We start from the raw sequence: 22,664 nt of genomic DNA, 5'->3' as shown, positions 1-22,664 counted from the left end.
AAAGCTAATCATTTTGTATATCATGTTTGTATTTGTCACAGGTGCAGCAAGCAGCCGCAATGGGAAAACCCATGGCTGTTGGTACACAACTTCTGTCCAAAGAGGGTGCTGTTGGTGTAGTGAATGCAAATAATACTGTCTCAATTACGGTCCGAACCGGGTAAGTTGTTGCGGCATTATTCCAAATCCTTGTAATAACTCATTATTTCCTTTTGTTCATACAGATTGTCGAACCCAACTCGTCTGCAGCAGTTGAAAATGGGTCATCCAGGCAGTTTGGTGCAGCAGAATCTTGTACAAGGTCAACAGCAGCAAACCCGTATAGTGCACCAAATCCAGGGTAACCGAATAATTCAAACTGTTACGAACCAGCACCAACCAGGACCGCAACCGCTTGGATCTACTGGTCAACCGGCATTGCATCAGCAAATTCAACAACAACCGCCTCAGGCGGGCAGTGCACCGACAACTGCGCCTGGGCAGCCCCAACCACCGCCACCGCCGTATCCAGAACCGCCGCCGCCATATCCCGGTAGTCAGCAAGGCACCATTCAAGGCTCTGCAGCCGTTAATCAGGTTAGTTTTGTTTTGGCCTATTGTTCCAAAGTAGTTTTTGGCTATTTGCAAGTTCGTTTCTATTTCCCTGAATGATTGGTGTGACTGTTTGTTTTTATAATATGTTCCCTCCACCACAGTCAAAAGACATTATTGTTTTGCAAAACTGTCAGTGACAGCGAATGTATTTTCAAACTAATTTTCACCTTTTATTCTATTTTTTGTTATTTTTTACGCATGTGTGTACATACAGTAAAATTAATTATAATAATTATCTTTATTTCATAAAAATGTTTCTCTAATATTTCTTTTGAATCATATATTTAAACATAATCGTTGTTCTTCTTCGCGCAACCAAACACTTTTTGTGTAAAGAAACATTCTCAAGTTACGCCTCTGCCACTACCGCTGCCGCCGTCAGCACCATTGTCCGATCCTCAACTGCAAACGCCAATTGTGCCTTTGTCGACCCCACTACCAATGCCACCATCAACACAACCACTTCCTCCTTTTCCCCTAACGGGTTCCTTCCAATGCGGACCGGTGCAGTCATATCAGCAACCTTGCCTTGGAGGTCCTTCTGGCTTAGCCGATAATAACCTTCTTGCGGGGACGCGCATCTATCCACATCGCAGTAATTATTACTATAGTGGCGCTTCTTCACCAACGTCACCCTCCACTACTCATGCCCGACGTTCGCTGCTGCTAAAGGTGAGCCAAGTCAGCCCGTCACTTCCTGCCTTTACACAATTCACGGAAATCAGCATTTAGAACGAAGTAAATAAAGCGCACCGCAATCAGCTGCCCAGCAGATGGTTTTCTTTAGTGCTCCTCTTAGTGCTCTATCTATCCCGTTGACATAGACATTATCACCTGTTGTTTTTAGAAAGGGCAAAAGGGAAGAGGAGAGTGAGAAATGAATGCTACTGGTATATAGTTGATGTTTTATCAGTTCAATAGTATCCACACTAAATGATTGTGAGCAGCATTCAGTCGTTCCCGTGCTCTGTAGTCTTTTTCATGGCGAAACAATAAGTAGAACGATAGTATATTGAACTGCTTGAGACTTCGGTTGAACAAAATTTGTTTTATTGAAAAACTGGTTTTGTTCTTATTAACGTAATTCTTGTTGCTTAATAGATGGAAGTACATATTTCTTGATATAGTTATTATAACATATATATTAATCCTTCAAGCTCCAAGCCAAACATTTAAGGAAATCACATTTTTTCCTCAGAGATTTCGTAGGATATTGTTTATAATTCATCATTCTCCACATGTTGGAATGTATTTCTATATTATCGTAGTCTTTTAAATTTTACATTTACGTGAATTTTTGCTTATTTCAATAATACATAATAATTGGATACCTCGAGAGAAAACATCAACAGCTATTAGCTATTACAATTTTATTGTAACGTTAAACCCCTTCCAGCTCTAGTTTTGTTACTCAGTTATCTGATTGTTATCTAACTAGCTCGGGGTGGTAGCTTTTACCAAGGATACAAAGAACATACCCCTCTCATTATGTAAGCTCACCAGAAATACATACAAACCACTTTCGGCATTCGCTTGTCATGTAGTCATAGACGATTAGCACGAACAACACGCACAATCATGATATCAGCAGTAGTAACAGCATTAATAACTAATGCACGTGCAAATTTAGTTATCTCACGTGTTTTTGTTTTGCGTGTGCTCTAGTTTTGCACCGTTGTGGTTATTCGCTTGCTTCTACTAATAAAACAAAGAAATGATCACAACCTAAACTGAGAAAAAAAATTCCAACTGTTACAGGAGCAAAGACTACTGCTTGAAGATTTACTGGAGCAAGAAAAACGAGAGCAGGCTGGCCAGCTGGCCATCAACGATGTCACCAATCCGAACAGCTTGCAATCGAACATGTTAAACGAACAGGTAAGGGTTTGCTGCTGGCAAAACTCGAGAGAACGTGTGCTTTTGCTTTTCCAGTCGTTGACAGTGCGTTTTGTTTACTAGTAATTTCAAATAGTTCGAGTTTTGCTTTTGTTGACCCTTATGTGAATGTTTTATTGAGAAAATCAATGGTTGTCTAGCGCATAGCTGGATTATAGCGTAGAATCTAGAAATTTCGACAAACCAACATTTACACGTTTGATTTTTTTTGTAGAAATTTGATCACTTTTGAATAAGTGTAAGTTTGTTTTTTATTGGTCACCGGATTGGTATGATGATAGTTTATCAATATTTCTGGTCACCTAATTCCCAGCAGATTCGAGGCAAGAACCATCCTGCGAGGTAAACGTCCGGTACTCGGTCAACAACGGTACCCGCGTGGTTCGCCATAGAGTTGCGCGAGTTCAAGGTTCATCCTCAGTTCTTCCCGTTCTCTTGTACGCTACCGATAATCGTTTTAAGCACATGTCTCTTAAAACAATCATTCGCAGGTCCTCCTTGAGCATTGTCCATGTTTTATGCTCGTAGCGAACAGTCTTCTACAGGAGTCAGGTCTGTTTGATCGCAATTGCTTAGGAAACCGATAGTGAGCGCTTAGTAAAATTCAAATGAACTTGATAATCCACCCGAAATCCGCATACAGCACTGCATGCCATCCATCTTAGGCTTAATCAGTCTGACTAGCTCTAGAGGAAATCGCCTCGTCTCGTCAATGATTTTCCATAGCTCTTTGCAGTCGATGCAGCTTTGAAATCGATGAATAGGTGTTGCGTAGGGGTTCTGTATTCATTGCCTTTTTGGAGGATCTGCCGCAGCGTAAAAATTTGATTCGTCGATAACCGTTTTTCAACGAATCCGGCCCGATAACTGTCCATAAATCTGTTCGCAATTGGTGAGAGTCTGTGAGAGATGGTTTTAGAGAGCACCTTCTAGGCGACAATGAGAACAGTGATCGCACGATAGAACTCACAAACCAGCTTGCCGCCACATCTTTCCACTACTCGACTAGTTGTTCTTTACTCCAAATGTTGCAGCCAAATGATCAGCTTTGCGGGTATATCTCAATAAGCTCCGCTTCGAAGTCATCTTTCCCATTTGATCTATTGTTCTTCATGCAATTCATGGCACTCTTAAATTCGCATATCGTAGGGGTTGACACCTTTTTCACGTTCGGTCACGTCCTACTTACTTACTTACCTACTTATGTGTCCATGTCCGCCGGTCCGGCAGAACAAAGGGATGGAATCAGAGATCTCCACTGTTGACGGTTACACACTATGACTTTTACCTACCGACAGGTTCTCGTCTACAGCCTGGATGTTGTTGGCTAAGCTGCGTCGCCATGAACTTCTGGGTCTGCCTCTTCTACGCTGTCCTTGCGGATTCCAGTCGTGTGCTTCTTTGCAGATCTAGTTCGTTCCTTTCCTCAAGGTGTGACCGATCCACTTCCACCTACATTCACGAGTTTCTGCTGTTATCGGCTGTTGATGAAATAATGGTGTTCCTCATTGGATATTCAGTTGTCAGGCCACCAGGCACAAATGATATATCGCGGGCACCGGTTAATAAATACCTGCAGTTTTTGCGTTTTCTCCGCTGAGACGCACACCACGTTTCGCAAGCACACAGCAGTACAGACAAGGACATTTAGCTGCTCCATCGTTAGAGGATTCCAAGGCAATCATCGATTTGGTCTACTGTCAATTGCTCCAACTAATATCTCACGATGAGAAACAGAAGCGGCAATCAAATGCAGCCCTGTCTCGCGCAAGCAGTAACCCTTATAGGGTCGGACAAGATGCCGTTGTGCAAAATCTCGCACGAGAACGCTTCGTACTGAGCCTCGATGAGTTGGACTAGTTCATCTGAAACTCCTCTACGCCTAAGTGCGCCCCAGACGTTTTCGTGGTTGAGACGGTCGAACGCCTTTTCGTTTATCTGCTAATATGGTCTACACATGATCAGCCTGCACGGAATCCAGCGTGCTGCCGCCGGAGAGTAGTGTCAATCTTCTCCTGGTTCCGGTTGAGGATTACCTTACAGAGTACTTTGAGAGTAATACATATACAAAGCAACGTAATGCTACGCCAGTTACCGCATTCAGTTAGGGCTCCTTTTTTAGGAACTTTGACCAATATGCCCTGCATCCAGTCCACCCGAAAAGTTGCGGCTTCCCATATATTGCTGAAAAGCTGATGCATCATTTGGGCTGACAAAGATGGGTCAGCTTTGAGCATCTCGGCTGAAATACAACCTATCCCTGGCGCTCTATTGGATTTCATACTCTTGATGGTTGCTTCAATTTCATCTAGCGATGGCGCCTCTGAGTCGACGCAATTATTTGACGAACTGTAGGCGTCATACGCTGCTGGTTTTGTTGGTCTCTGACATTTAAAACTCGGAAGAGTTGTTCAAAATGCTCAGCCCATCACTTAAGCTGTTCTGTACGGTCTGGATGGTCTATAGTAGCTGACCAGCTCTGTCCTTTAGCGGCATCTTTGTATTCATCCTGGCACCACTAAGGCGGATATCAGCATTGGCGGCGGCAGCGGTTTCCCCTTGTTCGGCTAGGGAGTTATTCCAGGCTCTCTTGTCCCGCATACAAGCTCGTTCAATAGCCCTCTCCAGTTTGGCGTATCGTTGACGGGCAGCTGTCTTAGCCGATCTGGTTAGCGCTCGCTCAATGCTGATTTTCGCCTCTTTCCGTTCGTCGATCTTCCTCCAAGTTTTATCCGATATGCACTCCCTCCGTCCGCCGCGCGCGATTCGTGTCCGTGTTTTTATGCTAAAAGTCGTTGCCAATAATCCAGATAGATTTTTTCTTACATTTTCATTAACATTTTTGCTTTCCTAAGGTCTCTATACCGTTGACGGGGCTGCCATCTTAAGGTAGGTGGAAGCTGTGCCCCTTCGCTGTTAGCGTACGACAACCGAAGTTGGAAACCCCTGCCGGCACCACGTGGAGGTAGGGATAGGAGTTAGTGAACAGTGGTTATGGAATGCACATGTTCCCTCTTTGCCAGGCCTTCACACCCCTCCTCTAAGATTCTACTTGTATTGCGATGTATTTGTTCGGATCGCGGTACAAAGCCTTTGCGGAATGTGGGGAGTGTCCATGCTTCGCTGTTGATAGATCTTTTGATGGTGTTCCAACAGTCTTGCAGAGAAGCTTCAACTAGCTCGTCTTCTTCCGGCGACGTCGCGGCTTCTTCAGCCACGCGAAAATCAACAGAGGCTTATGTCTGAGAAGTCCCGCAATCAATCATCAATCAAAGCGTTGTAGATCTTTATTTCTGCCTGATTTGGTGACCTCCAGTTTTACCTGTGTAGGAGTTTGTGCTGGAAGAAGATACTATGACGGCCATTTTCTTGGAGGTGGCAAAGTTGATAAGTTTTTGGCCCATTTTGTTGGTTAGCTGGTACGCTGAGCTCCAATCACCCGTTTGTACTCCTTGATTGACATGGGCGATCTTGATGTCATTATTTGGTCAGTGATCTTATTGATGCTCCAACTATCCGTAGAATTCTTTCATGTTATCAGCGAAACTCCCAGATGAGGGTAAGTGAACGTTGAAGATGCTTATGCTTAAGGCCGGTCCTTTAACCTGGCGTTCGAGGACTAATTGACCACCACCCGTCTTCCATCCCGTCCATCAACTCGAAAGCTTTACCTTGCTCTGGTAGATGAATTGACCATCCCTGATCGTACGTACGGTTGAGCATCTTCATCTAGCGGCATTGATCAGGAGTGGTTCGTACTGTGTCAAGAATTTTTCTCCAATGTGCTCGGTCCTGGGTTGCCAATTCGTTGTGTGTCTCGACACACGCAAGTCAGCTTCGATCGAGCCATCTAGTACGTTAGTGTCGGTGGGGTTCGCCTGCGCCACTCTCCGATTTCCGCTTTTATATACTGCCAAAAACTGCGCAACACTTTCGTTCAAAGCCGTCAAGTGCAGATATATCTTCCGTAAGCTAAGTTACAGTTTCAAATTTTGTACTACGTCGGCTTTGCGCGACGGTGTATAACTTTATCGTATGCTGCCTTGAAATCCACAAAAATATGTGTGTGCATGTTGTACTCCTAACATTTCTCGAGGATTTGTCGGAATGTAAAAATTTGATCCGTAGCAGCACGGGCCCTTATAACGGGCCCTCACCTGATACTGCCCTACGAAATCCTTTGCTGTCGACAAGGTCTGGGAGAGCACCATACAGCAACCGAGCCGACCGCTCTTTTTTAGATAAGACAAATCACATCTTCCATCAAATTCAAATCTTTGAAAATCATCCAGTGAAGAGCCGTTGCTAGTAGTTCCTTAGTATTTTTGTAGAGCTCGGTCGGGAGTCAGTACTTTCTTTAGCTGTCCGATTTCTTGCCGGATATCTTCGAAGTCGGAACGCTATTATCGTTTGTAGGCACTCCTAGTTAAATTTCCGTTCCACTTTCTGTTATATCGCCATTGGAGTACCCATCGAAGAACTGCTTCCAGCTGTTCACCAGCTCGCGTTCATTTGTGATCAGGTTTCCCTCCTCGTCCCTAAACATATCAGGTTTCGATGAGTATCTTTTACGAGATTGGTTCATCTTTTCATACAATAAAGCTTTTGCTTATCCGAAACTCTTGGCCAGTTCACTGTAATTTGCCTTGTGGCTTCATTATGATTGTACAGCTTTTCTGCATTTCTGTCCTCCAAACAGCACTTTTCAATGACATCAACGCAAGGTACGCGTTTGGTCCGCTGTGGACCGTCTCTCCCAAAAAACTTACTGCTTTCCTATAACGGTCTCAATACATATGAAATAGAATGTGGAGAGGAATTGTGTAGGAAGTATTGTGGAAAGTTATTCCCTGATAATTGTTGCATGGGATTCGCGTTCCAGTAGAGCGCAAGAATACATAGGACTAGTGAGTTTCATTACTTATTTCATGAGGCTCGTCATAATTAGCGTTGGAAATGGATTAGAAGGCAATTCCAAATCAAGGGTGATTTAGAAATTAAGGGTTGCTGTAATAATGTTTTCATGTATCTAACGTTAATTTTCATATGATTTTAAATTGATTTTGTCTTATCGATGCATTTCCCAAAATATAAGTCAATCTGATACATTTACTGTAGGATTTAGTTTTGTATCCTGTTTGTATTTAGCTTTATTACAAGGGGTCATACTGTATTTCTTGTAATCTACTTTTGTATAGTTTCTTCCATGATTCCTCCATGATTTCAAAAATCTTGGTTTTTTAATGTAAACATATACGTCTGCCTGCTGAAGCTTCTTCTTATTTACTTACAAAAACCGTACATCTAACAATTTGAATCGGTTTATTCTCTTTTTTACAGGACTACGAGTCGCTTCTGAACAACCAGCAGCAACAACAACAGCAGCAGCAGCAAGGCATGCGTGTAATACAGCAGAATTTACTTCCAGGGCAAAACCCTGGTCAGCTACCACCGCATGTTCAACAATCACAACCCAGCCAAATTCAATCTCCCACTGGTGGCCAGTACATTATGCAGCAGCAGCGAATCAATCCTCAATGGCGTCCTCAAACGCCGGTCCCTGGAGGAGCGATTGCTAATTTGATCAATCCACTTAATAAAGTGGCGCCTCCAATGGCTCCTGGTCCAAGCAGTGTCCAGCCAATCGCGCAACCTGCTGAACCAGTTCATAAGCCTATTCAAACATATCAAGCAAATTTACAACCGGCACCGCCTGTTCCACCGGAAAATATTACCAACGATCAGGAACGCCAGATCCAGGTTACTTATGAGAATTGGATGAATCAACAAAATACTGTGCTCACTAATCAGCTCAAATTCTATGAAACTGAAATCGGTAAGCTTCGAAAAGTGAAAAAGCAGTTGAACACCAAACAGCGCCAATTGAAAAAAGCTGGGAACGAACTTCCCGAAGCCGACATGAAGGAATTGACACAAATCACATCGGATCATGCCATCGTTCAGAAACAGTTGGACAATGCTAGAAAGCAGCAACGGCAACACACTCTTCTTATTCAGGATTATAAAACCAAACAGCAAGCAAAGATTCAAGCTAATTTGGCAACGGCACCTGGAAGCTCGCCAGCACAGATTGCGCCTCCTTCGCCGTTGATGTCTCCATCACCAAGTTCACAGCAAAATATTATCCATCAAGCACCGGCACAGTCGCCACTGAACAATCCGATCTTACAACCGAACCAAAGTCCGCTACACTCTCCCGGTCCGCTAATGTCTCAAAGTCCGGGTCCAGCTAGTGTAAATTCGGTTATGCAAAGCCCTGGACAGCATACGAACTCAAACAGTGCAATGTCTCCGTATAATACAATGCAACCATCACCACGCATTGGAACACCGCACTCGCAGGCAGCCGATGAAAATCCATTCAGTCCAGGGCCCTCACCATCGCCGTCGATTCCGGGAAGGTTGACTTCCCCGGCTCCGAGAATGACCTCTCCACAACATCGCGTATCAGGACAGCAAATTGCTCCCGGTCGGATGGTAACCAGTCCTGGGGGGCAATATTCACAACAAAATATCATTGTTCAGAATCAGATGATGGGTCAGCAGCAACAAACTCGTTTTGTTCGCCCACAAATTATCCCGAATGATCCAAATGTGCGAATGCGCATGGCAAATTCTTTACAACAACAACAACAGCAGCAGCAACAACAAATTATGCAACAGAATCCCAATGTAAGGCCAATGCAGCCGGGCTACAATTCGCCACTCGGAAGTCCTCAACCGATCATGTCGCCTGGTACACCTCAGCAACAACAGCAGCAACAACAACAACAACAACAGCAGCAACAAAATATACAAATGATACAACAGCAGCAACAACGAATGCAGCAAATCCAACAACAGAGACAGCAAATGATGCAACAACAGTTTCAACAGCAACAACAAATTATTCAACAACAGCAACAGCAATTACCACAGATGATGCAACAACAGCAAATGCCCCAACAACTGCAAATGCAGCAACAATTACAGCAGCAGCAACAGCATCAACAACAGCACCAACAACAACAGCAACACATTCAGCAGCAGCTCAGTCAGATGCAACAACAAAATCAACAACAGATGAACTTCGCCAAACAGAGTCCAGTTCATCAACAGCCACCTTCGCCACTTTTGAGTCAGGGAGGAAGCAATACACCATCTTCCTCCCCAATGCCTCCGAGTCCCATGCTATACTACCAACAGCAACAGCAGCAACAACAACAACAGCCTCCGCAGCAGCAACAACAGCAACCACCACCTCAGTCGCAAATGATACGGCGTCCTCCCAGCGCGTCGAACCAATATATGCAACAGGATTCGATGGAAGGTTCTTCAAGTAGCTCCGTAGCTAACAGCGGTAACGGTGGTGGTGGCGGAGGTGGAGGTAACATTCCGGGGAACCCCATTCCTATGCTACCTTGTTTCGGTAAATATGGTTTCATCAAACTCGGACTTCGAGGAGGCTCTCCGATGTGGGGTAACGCGCGCAATCAAAAAACTCCCAATCCAATGGGACACTTGCAGCAACACCAACAACAACAACAATTGCCGCAGCATGTCAGCAAGCCGCCCGGTCAAACCGCAGGTAGTTCTAGTGCGGCTGCCGGTGGCCAGCAAGCGGATGCGGCGAAAAAGGCTGTCGCAGCGATGATGCGCAACCGCATAACTATCGTGCAGAAATCCGGACAGTCAGGTAGCAGGGAACCCGCTGTCGATGATATCGTCGTCATCGATAGTAGCCCCGATGAGAAGCAAAGGGTGCTCGATTATGATGATGAGAGTGATAAGCGACTTGTTGCGAAAGAGGTTTCCTTAAGCTCGGTTGCACAATCAACTACCGAGGGAGATGACATCATGGAATCGTTCAGTCACTCCGGGTATGAGATTGGTGCAAGCCCGCTTGGTGCGCAAATAGTGAGCAGCGATTACGATCTGTTTGTTCAAGATGTTGTAGTGGACTGCGTAGATAACGGAAAAGATGGAGAGAAGAGTGACGTCAATAAATCAGTTATGGCGAAGGATGGCGAGCATTCGAATGTTCGTTTTGTAGCAGTCGAAAGTGGTGATAAAGGACAACAAAACAATGAGCGTAATATTGCCACTACAGAAGATTTCGAAGCTATGATTGATAGCCGACCCAAAGATCCGGATACTAAATCTGATGAAGAAGGCAAGGAACAGATTGGGGACGATGGTGCGAAGATGGGAATGAAAACTCCTTCCAAAGATACAAGCGTTATTTCAGTAAGCCTTCAACAAAGTCCGAAGCCTATAACTTATCCTGGACGAATTGCTATTCAACAAACCTTGCTGCAGAACCGTCCGCCAATCGTTACAACCGTATCAGCAGCACACAAGAAACTCGTAAAAGATGCCACGGAAACGACGGCTAAACTGTCTATTGGAAATACCACTATTTCCGTTCCAATATTGAAAAGTTTTCCGATGTCTGCCACACCACCTAAAACTCCAGCAGAAAGCTCTTCCAATCAGCAGAAGCAAAGCCAATCTAAAAAGATTGTAAACTCAACAGCAATTTCATTGGCCAATATTTCGAAGAACCAACAATCAGGTACAGTTATTTCAGTTGCTGGTCAAAAAATTAACACGACTAGCATCGTTACGCTTTCGTCAATCAATTTGCCGCAATCGTCTGCGTTCATTACAAAAACATTCTCGAGAACGTCAAACAGTATGCAATCACATCAACAACCGCATCACGGCCAGGGGCCACATACATCGCAGCTTAAAATGCAACAACAGCTAGCATCACAGAGTTCATCCAGTCCGATCGATAATTTGATTGCCAAATCTAAACCAAAAGCTCCATCGCCGAGTTTAGGTTACGCCAAATTATCTACGCTTACAGTTACGCAAGACACCTCGTTACCAACTAAAATCTTTGAGGACGATTCTATTTCACCGGATAGTTCGATTGGTCAAGAGGATGTGGAACAACTTTCCGGCATGGACAAGGTCGATGCTGTACTGGTCGATGATGCAACAAGGGCAGAAGCTCCTGTGTCCGAAGTTGAACCTCCCATCAGCTCTCAAGAAGGTTCGAATGATTCTCACTCTGGGGAAATGAAGAAACACAGCGTCATTCCAGTTCATGTTATTTCCAAGTCGCGAGAGAATTCCAAAAGTCCAATCTTGGGACCAGCAGGGCAGCGAGTAGTCTCGGCCATGCCTCAATTATCACCATTATCTCAGCCGAATGAACTTACCATAAACGCAATGAACGTATCACAGCAGGTGCGTTCCATTATGTCGTCGATCAACTCCACTACGGTTACCTCATCGGTTGGTCAACTGAAACCGGAGTCGGGCGGAACGATAATTTCTACAGCACTATCAACTGCTGCCAACACAATTTCTACCATCACTTTCGACACTGTGATTCCTACCAAGGGAGATAACATGAGTAAACCAGAGACCATCGCAAGTATTCTGAAAACCGTTTCCGGAAAAACCATTCTACCAGCGGCTGCTGTGGCCAATGCGTCCAATGCTAGCAAATCGGACCAAGGTGGACTTACAGCTTCAATTTCATCCATGCCTGGTACAAAGCTGCTTAATCAGCAGTTGCAAATTGGACGAATTTCACCTGCTGTTTCCTCTAGCGGTAGTAATATTTTGGTTGTCAAACAAGTGCGTGCACCAATGCAGAAACACATTAGTCAGGCCCAAGCGCAAAAGCATCAGCAGCAGTTAGTTGTGCTTGCCCAACAGCAACAGCAGCAGCACCAACAACATCAACAGCAATTGCAGCAACAGCAGCAGCAACAACAACAACAGCAACAGCAAATGAAAATGCAACAACAAAGCCAACAATTCACCCTTCAACAACAGCAAATTCAGCATCAATCCATTCAGCAAGCGGGCGTTATAATTCAAAGTCAAACTCGAATTCAACCAGCGGAAGTTGCCAAAAGTAGTGTGGACAGTAGCAGCACGAGCAGTATAGCAAGTATTCTAAGTAGCACATTGCAACAACCTCAGACAAGGATCGTTAACTTCAGTGAAGTATCGACCATAACCAGTCAACCGCCGGGATTAATAATGACTTCTCGCCCGGGCGTAATTTCCAGTGCTGGGCCAAGTCCTCAAGTGGTCAATTCTTCGTTGATGTCAACTGCAACGACGAGTATTTTGAGTGCAACACTTTCTCAGCCGATGAAGACAAACACACCAACGATGTCTACTTTGTTGCAGAATCAGCTCCAAGGGCCATCGTTCCGACGATCAAAGTCGACTGATGAAGTTCCTGCCGGTTTTCCACGGGAAACACCTGCACAAGCAGTTGGAAAACGGTTGAGTTTGGAAGCTTCTAGTGTTGTTAAAAGCGAACCAGTAGATAGCGCAGACGATAATAACGTTTCGTCTTCGTCCGCCGTTAGTTCATCTTCCGGTCAAATAGGAGGGGGTTGCAAATTTTCCACAATGACAACTCCTTCGGGAGCGAAGTCGGAATCGGATAGTCAAAATGTGCTGCTTAAGCAGCTTCTTCAGAACACTGGTTCAACATCAACACCTTCGCCAACGCCGCCGCAGATTTCTCGTCCAGTACCAAGTTTGATGACGAACCAACGAGCTCCTAGCCTTGGCGTTGTTAGCTCCTTAGAAGCCCAATTGGCAAGACCGGTAATTCCACCTTCAGCGAATCCTCCCGCAATTCAAATAATCAGTACTCAAGCGGTTACGATTACGACAACCAGCGGTTCCACGGTTACCACCGAGGCACAGCAAAAGACAACTACAACTAGCAAGTTGGTATCTAGAGAAACTTCGTTTGTGTCCAAGCCATCATCTGTGTCGATATCAGCCAGTCATCCAACACCAAATTTAGCCGCCAATATGCTAGCTGCTAGCATGAAGAAAGAGGAAATGATGCAAGCAGCAGCAGCTTCTGCTGCAGCTGCTGCATGTTCCATCAGCCAACAAATTACGGTTCAGAGTACAGTTAAAACCGAATGCGGCCAAATGACAGTTACCCAGATTACGCATCCTGTTCAACAGACACACCCGCCACAACAAGCTTCTGTATCTTCAGCCGAAGTCAGTAACGTAACTTTTATAAAAAGAGAACCTACACCGGTTCAGGCTTCGGCGATAAGACCGGAACAACAATTTCAACAACCACCTTCTCAGATGCCAAGAGCTGTCACGCCTATGGAAGTAAAAAAGGAGCTCCCGGAAGAGTTAGTTACCGGTCCTTCACCAGTTTTCTCATCACCTGTTCCGACTCCAACTGATTCTATAAAGCGCGAACCACAGCTGACCTTAAGCAAGCAGGAGCCAACTGAACAACAGCCAGCCGCAGAGGTAGCACCTAAAACGGCTGCGGAAATTGCCCACGAATTGAAAAAGAAAAAGCGTCGAGAATACCAGAAAAATCGGCGTCAGATGCAAATCCTTTCCAACAAAGAACAACACCAGGCGAAGAAGAAACCAAGGAAGTCCGCCAAATTAGAGGAAGACTATGACACGTACATCGATCAGTTGATGCTCCAGCTTCGACAGCTTCCTCCGATGCAAATTCTCGAACCTCTACTACCGCGAAACTACGGAGTTTGCCAACTGTTCGGTACGGGTGAACTTAGTAAGTTCACCAACGTTAAGAACTATTCCATTGCAACAGGAGACCTATGCGGTTCATTTGGGAATGCTCAAATTCCTAATGTTGCCGATTTTTACAACACGAAACCTTTTGGGACAAAAGAACCTCCACCGGAACCGGTTCCAGTTTCAACGCAGCGAGGTTTCTACGATCAAGAATTTCCACCAATCAAATTCGAAACTGACGATCGTTATCGTTATGACTTCGTCAAAGATCGCGATTTGGATTCGCCGGATACGATCGTTAGTACTTCAAGTCCGGAAAATGTCCGATGGGATTCGCCAATTCACTTCCCTGGTTTGCGAGTTATTAAAGAAGAGTGTAGCGAAGATGAGCAAACAACAGTCTACAAGCGAATGTCTCCTTTGATTCCGATTGTGGCACCTGTTCCAATTCGATTGAAGAAAGGAATCTCGCTTAGCGCTGATAAGGCCCTCAGTAGTGTACTGCCCGGTAGCAACAAGGAGAATGAAGGCAGCAAAGAGCCTCTGGGAATTAAATCCAGATTTGGACCACCGACGCCTCTGAAGGACTCCAGCAATGTGACAGTCACACTCACTCTAACATCTTCCGCTGCAGAGGACATTATTGGTGTGCTGCGGGACTTAGCAAACATTCTGGAAATACCACCACCTATGGCATATCAAATCGTAGAGCGCACTACTACTCCCCCCAGTCAAAAACTTGGTTTGTACAGGACCAAAGGTCGGGATGGAAAAGAAGGCGCCCCGATTGATATTCAAACCATTTTAAACGGAGCTGCCAAATTTTGTCGCCATTGTGACGTCGTAATACTGAACACATTAATCACTGCGAAGCCATCGGAATTTCCTTTGTTATCGAATAACGCTAACCAGGAATTGGAATCTGAAGAACTCTATTTCTGTAGCAAAGTGTGCTACCGACAGTTTCAGTGGCGTCCTACGAACATTCTGGAGGATAAACTGCTTGGTAGTGAAGCCGGCAAACAACGCGAAAGTCTTAGTTCGAAATATGACCTGGACATGGACGACAATCTAAGTGTTAACAATACCGATGTCAAGCAAGAGCTGATGGATGATGCTGACGTAAGTATGGCCAGTTTTAAATCCTTCGACAGTCGAGACTCCTTAATAAATGAGCGGAAAAAGAAGTTTGACGAAGCGGACAAGGAGGTAGGACCACCTTCTAAGCAGTTCAGAGGTGTAAAATACAAATTTTTCGCATCAAACTGCTTCCTTCTTCATCGTTATAAGAAACCGTCAGAGAAAGAAATTACCGAGATGTTGTTCCGAATGAACATCACTGTGACACCGACTCCAAGAATGCCTGACGATACACGACGTTGTATTTTTTGCCATACCATCGGCGATGGCGTGGCTGACGGCCCGTCGCGGCTGCTAAATTATGACGTTGACAAATGGGTTCATTTAAATTGTGCGCTCTGGTCGGATGGAGTGTACGAAACAATCAACGGTGCTCTAATGAATCTAGAGAACGCTCTACAGCAAAGTCTTAGCTCTGCATGCACCTTCTGTAACAATCTGGGAGCAACGATCAAGTGTTTCAAGACCCGTTGTGCTAATGTATATCATCTCAGTTGTGCCATGAAGGATAATTGTGTTTTTTACAAGAACAAATCCACAATGTGTCAGTCACATGCATCGAAGACTGAAAAAGATTCCGAGCTGACGACCCTCAGTGTTCAGCGGCGCGTGTACGTGGATAGGGACGAGAGCCGCCAGGTGGCTTCTGTGATGCATCATTCCGAATCCAACAATCTCCTACGGGTTGGCAGCTTGATCTTTCTGAGCGTGGGTCAATTATTACCTCATCAGTTGCAGAACTTCCACACGCCAAACTATATCTATCCAATTGGGTACAAAATCGTGAGTATTGATGTTTTTTTTCGTTTTAAATATCTCTTAATCTTTTTCATATTTGTGTATTTCTAGATGCGATTCTACTGGTCAATGCGACGGCCAAACAAACGCTGTCGATATGTATGCTCCATTGCGGATGTTTCTGGTCGACCCGAATTTCGAGTGCTAGTACAAGAACCTGCAGAAGAGGACATTGAACTGCGGGATAATACGCCAAAAGCCGTTTGGCAGCGGATTTTGGAACCGATGGCTGTTCTCCGGAGGGAAAATCAAATTGTTCAACTATTTCCAAAATACGTTTCCGGCGAAGATCTGTTCGGACTGACTGAACCGGCAGTCGTGCGGATTTTGGAAAGTCTACCGGGCATCGAAACACTAACCGACTATCGTTTCAAATACGGTAGAAATCCTTTACTGGAGCTACCTTTGGCAATCAATCCGTCAGGGGCGGCTCGAACAGAGCCTAAGCTCAAACACACTCTAACCTGGAAGAAACCACATACCCAGCGAACCGGATCGGTTAGCCAACGGCCGGCATTCGTTCCCACCAGTTCACCCGCCGGAGAGGTTGCCTGCCCTTACAGTAAACAATTTGTACATTCCAAAAGTTCGCAATATAAAAAAATGAAACTTGAGTGGCGTAACAATGTATTCCTGGCGCGTTCCAAGATTCAAGGTTTGGGACTGTATGCTGCTCGAGATTTGGAAAAGCATACGATGGTGATTGAGTACATCGGAGAAGTTATCCGTACGGAAGTTTCTGAGCTTCGGGAAAAGCAATACGAAGCAAGGGTAAGATATTCACTTCACTAAGCATGTTCGCCGTGTCTAATTTTTTTTTCTTAACATAGAATCGCGGTATCTATATGTTCCGATTGGATGAGGAACGCGTGGTAGATGCGACACTTTCCGGTGGGCTGGCTCGGTATATCAATCACTCATGCAATCCAAACTGCGTGACGGAAATCGTCGAAGTCGAACGGGAGCTTCGCATTATCATCTTTGCCAAGCGGCGCATCAATCGCGGTGAAGAACTGTCCTATGATTACAAGTTTGATATTGAGGATGATGCTCATAAGATTTCCTGTATGTGCGGCGCTCCCAACTGCAAGAAGTGGATGAATTAGGTCTCGGACGAACAAGGCATATTATGTACTATATTTTTTAAAATTTTCAAATTGTATTTAATAGTTACAGATTTATTTAGTTGTATTTGCTGTTAAATATTCTTATTCGTTTAGATTAATCGTAGTAGTTTTAGGCATGAAGTCAGTTTCTTACTCACAGCTATGATATGACAAGCGTTGTTTATTTGCGAGCAAAAAATGAGCTAGTCTCAAGTGGAATTATGTTAGGACGTACGCAATAGTGCATAAAGTATGAATAAACATATAGAATTCATTTCAATTGTGTCGGTTACCGCGTAGCTATTTTCCGTTTGTTCTCTCCAGTAGAAACAGTAGCAAAAATGTCTCAAGAAAATGCTTTAGCTAGAAGCACCTGAAGAAACTGTCTTAGAAGGGAAAATATATCCATTTGGTGGATTAGTAGAAAACATAGACAAGCATAGCAAAACTTCGGTAGTTAGGCGCAGTATATTTTAAATTTGAAATAAGTAAATACACGGATAAAATCTGGGATTAAGCTATAACAACTATTAGAAAGTATACTTAGGGCTACAAAAGTACTTGGAACAATAAGCAAAGCAGAGGGGTAAAAGCAAACACTAAATCACAATGGAAATATGTCTATATTTTCAGACAAATATTTTGCAATATATATAGGTATATATATATATTTTTTGTATACTATGAAAGAAGGTTGTTGAATAACTTCTTAATAGACAGGAGGGATCAAGAAAGTCGCGACATTTGATTGATGTCCTGGGACTACTAGAAAAAAGCATCCACCCGAATAGAGTGTAGGTGCGCCATTGTGGTATGAGTAATTACAAAAATATGGAGTCAACCAGGTTTTGTAAATAAGCTTTAATGCACGCGATATTAAATTGAATAGTTCAAGCAAACTATCTTCTCTCTTATATTATAATATCACTAAGATATCCTGCTCTGTAGAATAACGAAATCGATTTTTGGAGTGGGAATGGGGAGCAGACAAGCTCTTTTTTGTACCATTTTAGTTCCACCGACGACATCGCACATCGACTCGAGTGTAAAAACCATCGAGGCATTACATTGCTCAATTCTGCCTAAAAGGTGCTTTCCCATATCCTGTCCTGTAGACTGAGAGCGTTAGCGGAATCCTTTGTCGGCGAGTATCAAGCTGGTTTTCGTGAGGGTCGCTCCACGACGGACCAGATATTTACCCTGCGTCAATTGCTAGACAAGTTCCGGGAATACAACTTGCAGATTCATTCGCCTCGATTCTGCATTCCGCGCGGGCTCGTTCCGATCAGAAACGTCCCGATCGACGTGAGTTATAGCATACGATGCATTCCGATCGAAGCGCAATTTCTGATCGGATCCGGCCCCGATTGGTATGTAGAATAGAGGCGATTATCTGTTTGTGGACTTTAAAGCGGCATACGATTCAGTCAAACGAAATGAGCTGTGGCAGATAATGCAATAACATAGTTTTCCGATGAAATTAATGATGCCGGTTCGCGCGAGTCGCTGAATGAGTCAAAGCCGTGCGTCAGAACAGCGGATGAGGCCTCAGCCGCTTTCGAGACGTTGGATGGTCTGAAACAAGGGGATGCATTTTCCAACGTGCTATTAAACATTGCCATACGCAATGCGAAGAGCAAACGTGGCAAAGAACAAGATGATCATCACGAAATCACACATGCTTCTTGGTTTTGCGGATGACGTCGATATCATCGGAACCAACCGTAGGGTGTGGAAAAAACCTTTACAACAGGAAGCAGCGGGATTGGGACTTGCCATTAACACCACCAAAACGAAGTATATGATTGCTGGCAGGGAACGTGGGAAACCAAACGGTGTTGGTGCCTAGGTGGAGCTAGATGGAGAACGGTATGGCATAGTTGAGGAATTCATATACCTTGGTACGGTCGTAATATGTGATAAAAATATAAAAAGCACATTTTGAAAAAGCAAATATTTTGGAAAAGTTTCAGATATTCCATAATGAGCTATCAATCGAGTTTAGACAACAATAAGAATGAAATGCGATTGATAATCCATCCAAAACGTTGCCGAGAACAGTGAGCGAAGGATCAAAAGCTGCTTTTTATTGGTAAGGTTTCATCCATCTCGTGAGTCGAGGTGACCGCGTCCCCCACTGAGGAATTGTTCTGGTTATGCCTATTCCTAGAATCATAGAAAGTTGCTGTAATATACCTTTCCAATCATAAAAATACTTTGATGTAAATATCTATAGCAGTCGACCTAATATCCAAACCCCTTCGGGGGAATTACATAATATAAACAAATACATAATGTACACACACTGTAGCTGTTCAGCAAACCTATGAATAGCTAAGAATAAATCTGGCATTCCAACTTAGAACGTTAGCGAAGAACGACGTGTTTATTTTATAGTGAAAACTACCGAAAGTCCGTTTAGTGTTAACAAAGTTTCAGTGGCGACGAGAAAATCTGGTTTCGCGTGTGTTCAGTATTGGTGCGAAAGTTTTCTTGCTACACAGACGTGTACCGGGGCAAGTTTTTTTATTGATTTCGCAGTGGCGCAGCAGTTTGGGGAAAAGCTTTTCCCGTGTTTTTCCGGACAGGGTTTTGTTCGACGTTTGGGGTGGAATTGTTTTCTATTCAACAGGTAAGTTTATTGAACAAAGAAAGCTTTAGAAAGTGGAACGTTTTGTATAAGGAGAAAGCATAATAGAAATTGTTTAGTTACACAATCTAAGCATTGAACTAATTGTTTCTTTTGTGTTCTATTTTCTTTTTTTTGATAACTAGCCGGTCGCTAGCGACGCTTATTTAATAGCATCGGCTAAATAATAGCATGCTAAAGCAAATACTGTAGGATAGATTCGGACCAAACAGAACATCATCGTTCGGAGTTTTTAGGACTTTTTTTGGAAATTTTGGATTTTTCTCACTGGATTGATTGGACCGGTACCGGAAAAAAACAGCTCTACGCTTTCAGCGACTGTCTATCTATCGGATTTTAGTAAAATTTAAGGCATGGCGCTAATGGGAAGCATTGACCCTTACGTCATGGGCACGTCTTTCTCCAATTATGTGGAGCGCCTTGAATATTTTTTTTCCTGCAACAATATTGCAGATGATAAAAAAAAGGATATCTTTATGAGTTTTTCCGGTATGCACATATTTGAGGAATTGAAATTGCTATATCCGGGTACAGATTTAAAAACTCTCAGTTATGAAGCAATAACAAAGAAACTGAAAGAAAGGTTTGACAAAGTTGAGTCGGATACGATTTTGAGGCTTAGATTTCGCAATAGGAAACAAGGCCCGGCGGAATCCGGTGAAAACTTCATTCTGGCGGTGAAGCTTTTAGCAGAGCAATGTGATTTTGGTGCATTTCGTGAGTCGGCAATTAGGGATCAGTTGCTTTTTGGTGTTTTTGATAAGAAACTGCAAAAAAAAATGCTAGAGGTAGACGACTTAAACCTGCGAGTAGCAGAAAGAATGATAAAAAATACAGAGATGGTGGAATCTAGTGCTGATGCTTTGAATGCGGATTATACAGCAAATGTCCTTTCCGTACAAAGCAGGTTAGGAGATAGAGAGCCAAGATATCATACTCGATATAGCAATGATAGGAATCGTGTCAGAAGCAGAAGCAGGGATAGGCAGGTCTACCGCCGTGATCATGATAGAGAGCGATCGGAGCGTAGGCAGTCTAGCAGAGGAAGATATGCAAATTTCATTTGTAACTTCTGTAAATTGAAAGGCCATATTCAGAAAAATTGCTATCGCTTGAAAAATCAACAAAATGGCAGGAGTTCGGTGAAGTTTGTCGAAGATACACAAGGTTCTGGTAACGTGCCTGATTATTTTAAGCGTCTACGAATTGATTACAACAGCGACAGTGATTCACCAGGTGATTATGCATGCTTTATGATTAAATCGGTGAATAAAATTAGCGAACCTTGTTTCCTAGAGACTACTATTGAGGATAAAATACTTAGAATGGAGGTTGATAGTGGCTCATCTGTATCCGTTATAAGCAAATTTGACTATGCTAAATATTTAGCACATATTTCGTTAAAAATGACTAAACGGAAGCTTATAGTAGTTAACGGATCGACTTTAAAAATATTAGGTAGTATCGTGGTTAGAGTTCTGGTCAATGACAAACAGGCTCAAATGGAGCTCATTGTGCTGAATAGTGAACATCGTTTCATTCCCTTAATGGGAAGAGATTGGCTCGATGTGTTTTGTGAAGGTTGGAGGCAACGTTTCTCCAATGTTTTTTTGATCAATTCCCTACAGTTACCAAGTCGTGCAGATAAAGCATTAGGTGAAATTAAATACAATTACAAAAACATTTTTGATAAAAACATTTCGTCTCCCATCATTGGTTTTGAAGCTGATTTGGTGCTTCGCGAAGATGCTCCCATTTTTAAAAAGGCGTATGAAGTACCTTATCGCTTAAAAGATAAAGTGAACAATTATTTAATAGCCCTGGAAAAAGATAAAATCATTATGCCTATTAAGGCAAGTTTATGGGCTTCACCGGTGGTAGTTGTGATGAAAAAGGACAATAGCATTCGTCTTGTTATCGACTGCAAGGCATCAATAAACAAAGTACTAATACCTAATACTTACCCTTTGCCTACAGCCCAGGATTTGTTCGCTTCTTTAGCTGATTGCAAAGTTTTTTGTTCTTTAGATTTGTCCAATGCTTATACACAATTAAATCTATCAGAGAAATCACGCAAGTTTGTGATAATAAATACAATGAGAGGACTTTTCACTTATAACAGGCTTCCTCAGGGCGCTTCTTCAAGCGCGGCCATATTCCAGCAAATTATGGACACTATTTTAAAGGGACTGGAGTTTGTTTTCTGCTATTTGGACGATGTATTAATTGCTGGAAAAAACTTTGAGGAGTGCTATAAAAATCTTCTTTTAGTATTGGACAGATTGAAAAAAGCAAATATAAAGGTGAATTTTGAAAAATGTAAATTTTTTGTCGACGAACTCCTCTATTTAGGACACATTATTTCTGGGAAAGGATTAAAACCAAATCCTGATAAAGTGGCAACCATACAACAAGCGAAGGTACCTGAAAACGTAACTCAACTGAAAGCATTTCTAGGTATAATCAATTACTATGGAAAATTTCTTCCAAATTTATCTTCTACTTTGAATCCTTTGTATAAATTGTTAACGAAAGAGGCTAGGTACGTATGGAGCCCTGCATGTAACGAGGCTTTTAAAAGCTGCAAATTACAGTTGCTAAATGCTAACATTCTAACCTTGTATGATCCTAAGAAACCGATTATTGTTTGCGCTGATGCCTCTTCCTATGGTCTGGGAGGTGTAATAGCCCATTTAGTCGACGGTGTAGAAAGACCTATCAGTTTTGTTTCTTTCTCACTCAATTCGGCACAAAAATCTTATCCTATTCTCCACCTAGAAGCGCTGGCTATTGTGTCAACAATAAAAAAGTTTCATAAATTTCTATATGGCCAGAAATTTACAGTTTTCACAGATCATAAGCCTCTTTTGGGAATTCTTGGGAAAACTGGGCGAAATTCAATTTTTGTTACT

General features: G+C 43.3%; 1 protein-coding gene across 5 annotated transcripts in view; it reads left to right on the top strand.

Annotated features, from left to right (window-relative positions):
- Positions 1–17,992, top strand: part of LOC128737883 (histone-lysine N-methyltransferase 2C-like) — a 37,200-nt gene extending 19,208 nt beyond the window's left edge. For all 5 annotated transcript variants that reach the window (XM_053832630.1, XM_053832627.1, XM_053832628.1 and 2 more), the window contains 6 exons: positions 42–160; positions 225–576; positions 2,353–2,472; positions 7,831–15,981; positions 16,048–16,767; positions 16,827–17,992. In XM_053832630.1, the coding sequence (XP_053688605.1) occupies positions 42–160; positions 225–576; positions 2,353–2,472; positions 7,831–15,981; positions 16,048–16,767; positions 16,827–17,102 (9,738 nt within the window). In that variant the 3' untranslated portion in view covers positions 17,103–17,992. The remainder of the gene's footprint in view (positions 1–41; positions 161–224; positions 577–2,352; positions 2,473–7,830; positions 15,982–16,047; positions 16,768–16,826) is intronic.
- Positions 17,993–22,664: the final 4,672 nt, after the last annotated feature.

Source organism: Sabethes cyaneus, chromosome 2, assembly GCF_943734655.1.
Source record: "Sabethes cyaneus chromosome 2, idSabCyanKW18_F2, whole genome shotgun sequence".
NCBI lineage: Eukaryota > Metazoa > Arthropoda > Insecta > Diptera > Culicidae > Sabethes > Sabethes cyaneus.
This window is presented reverse-complemented; position numbering and strand designations above follow the sequence as displayed.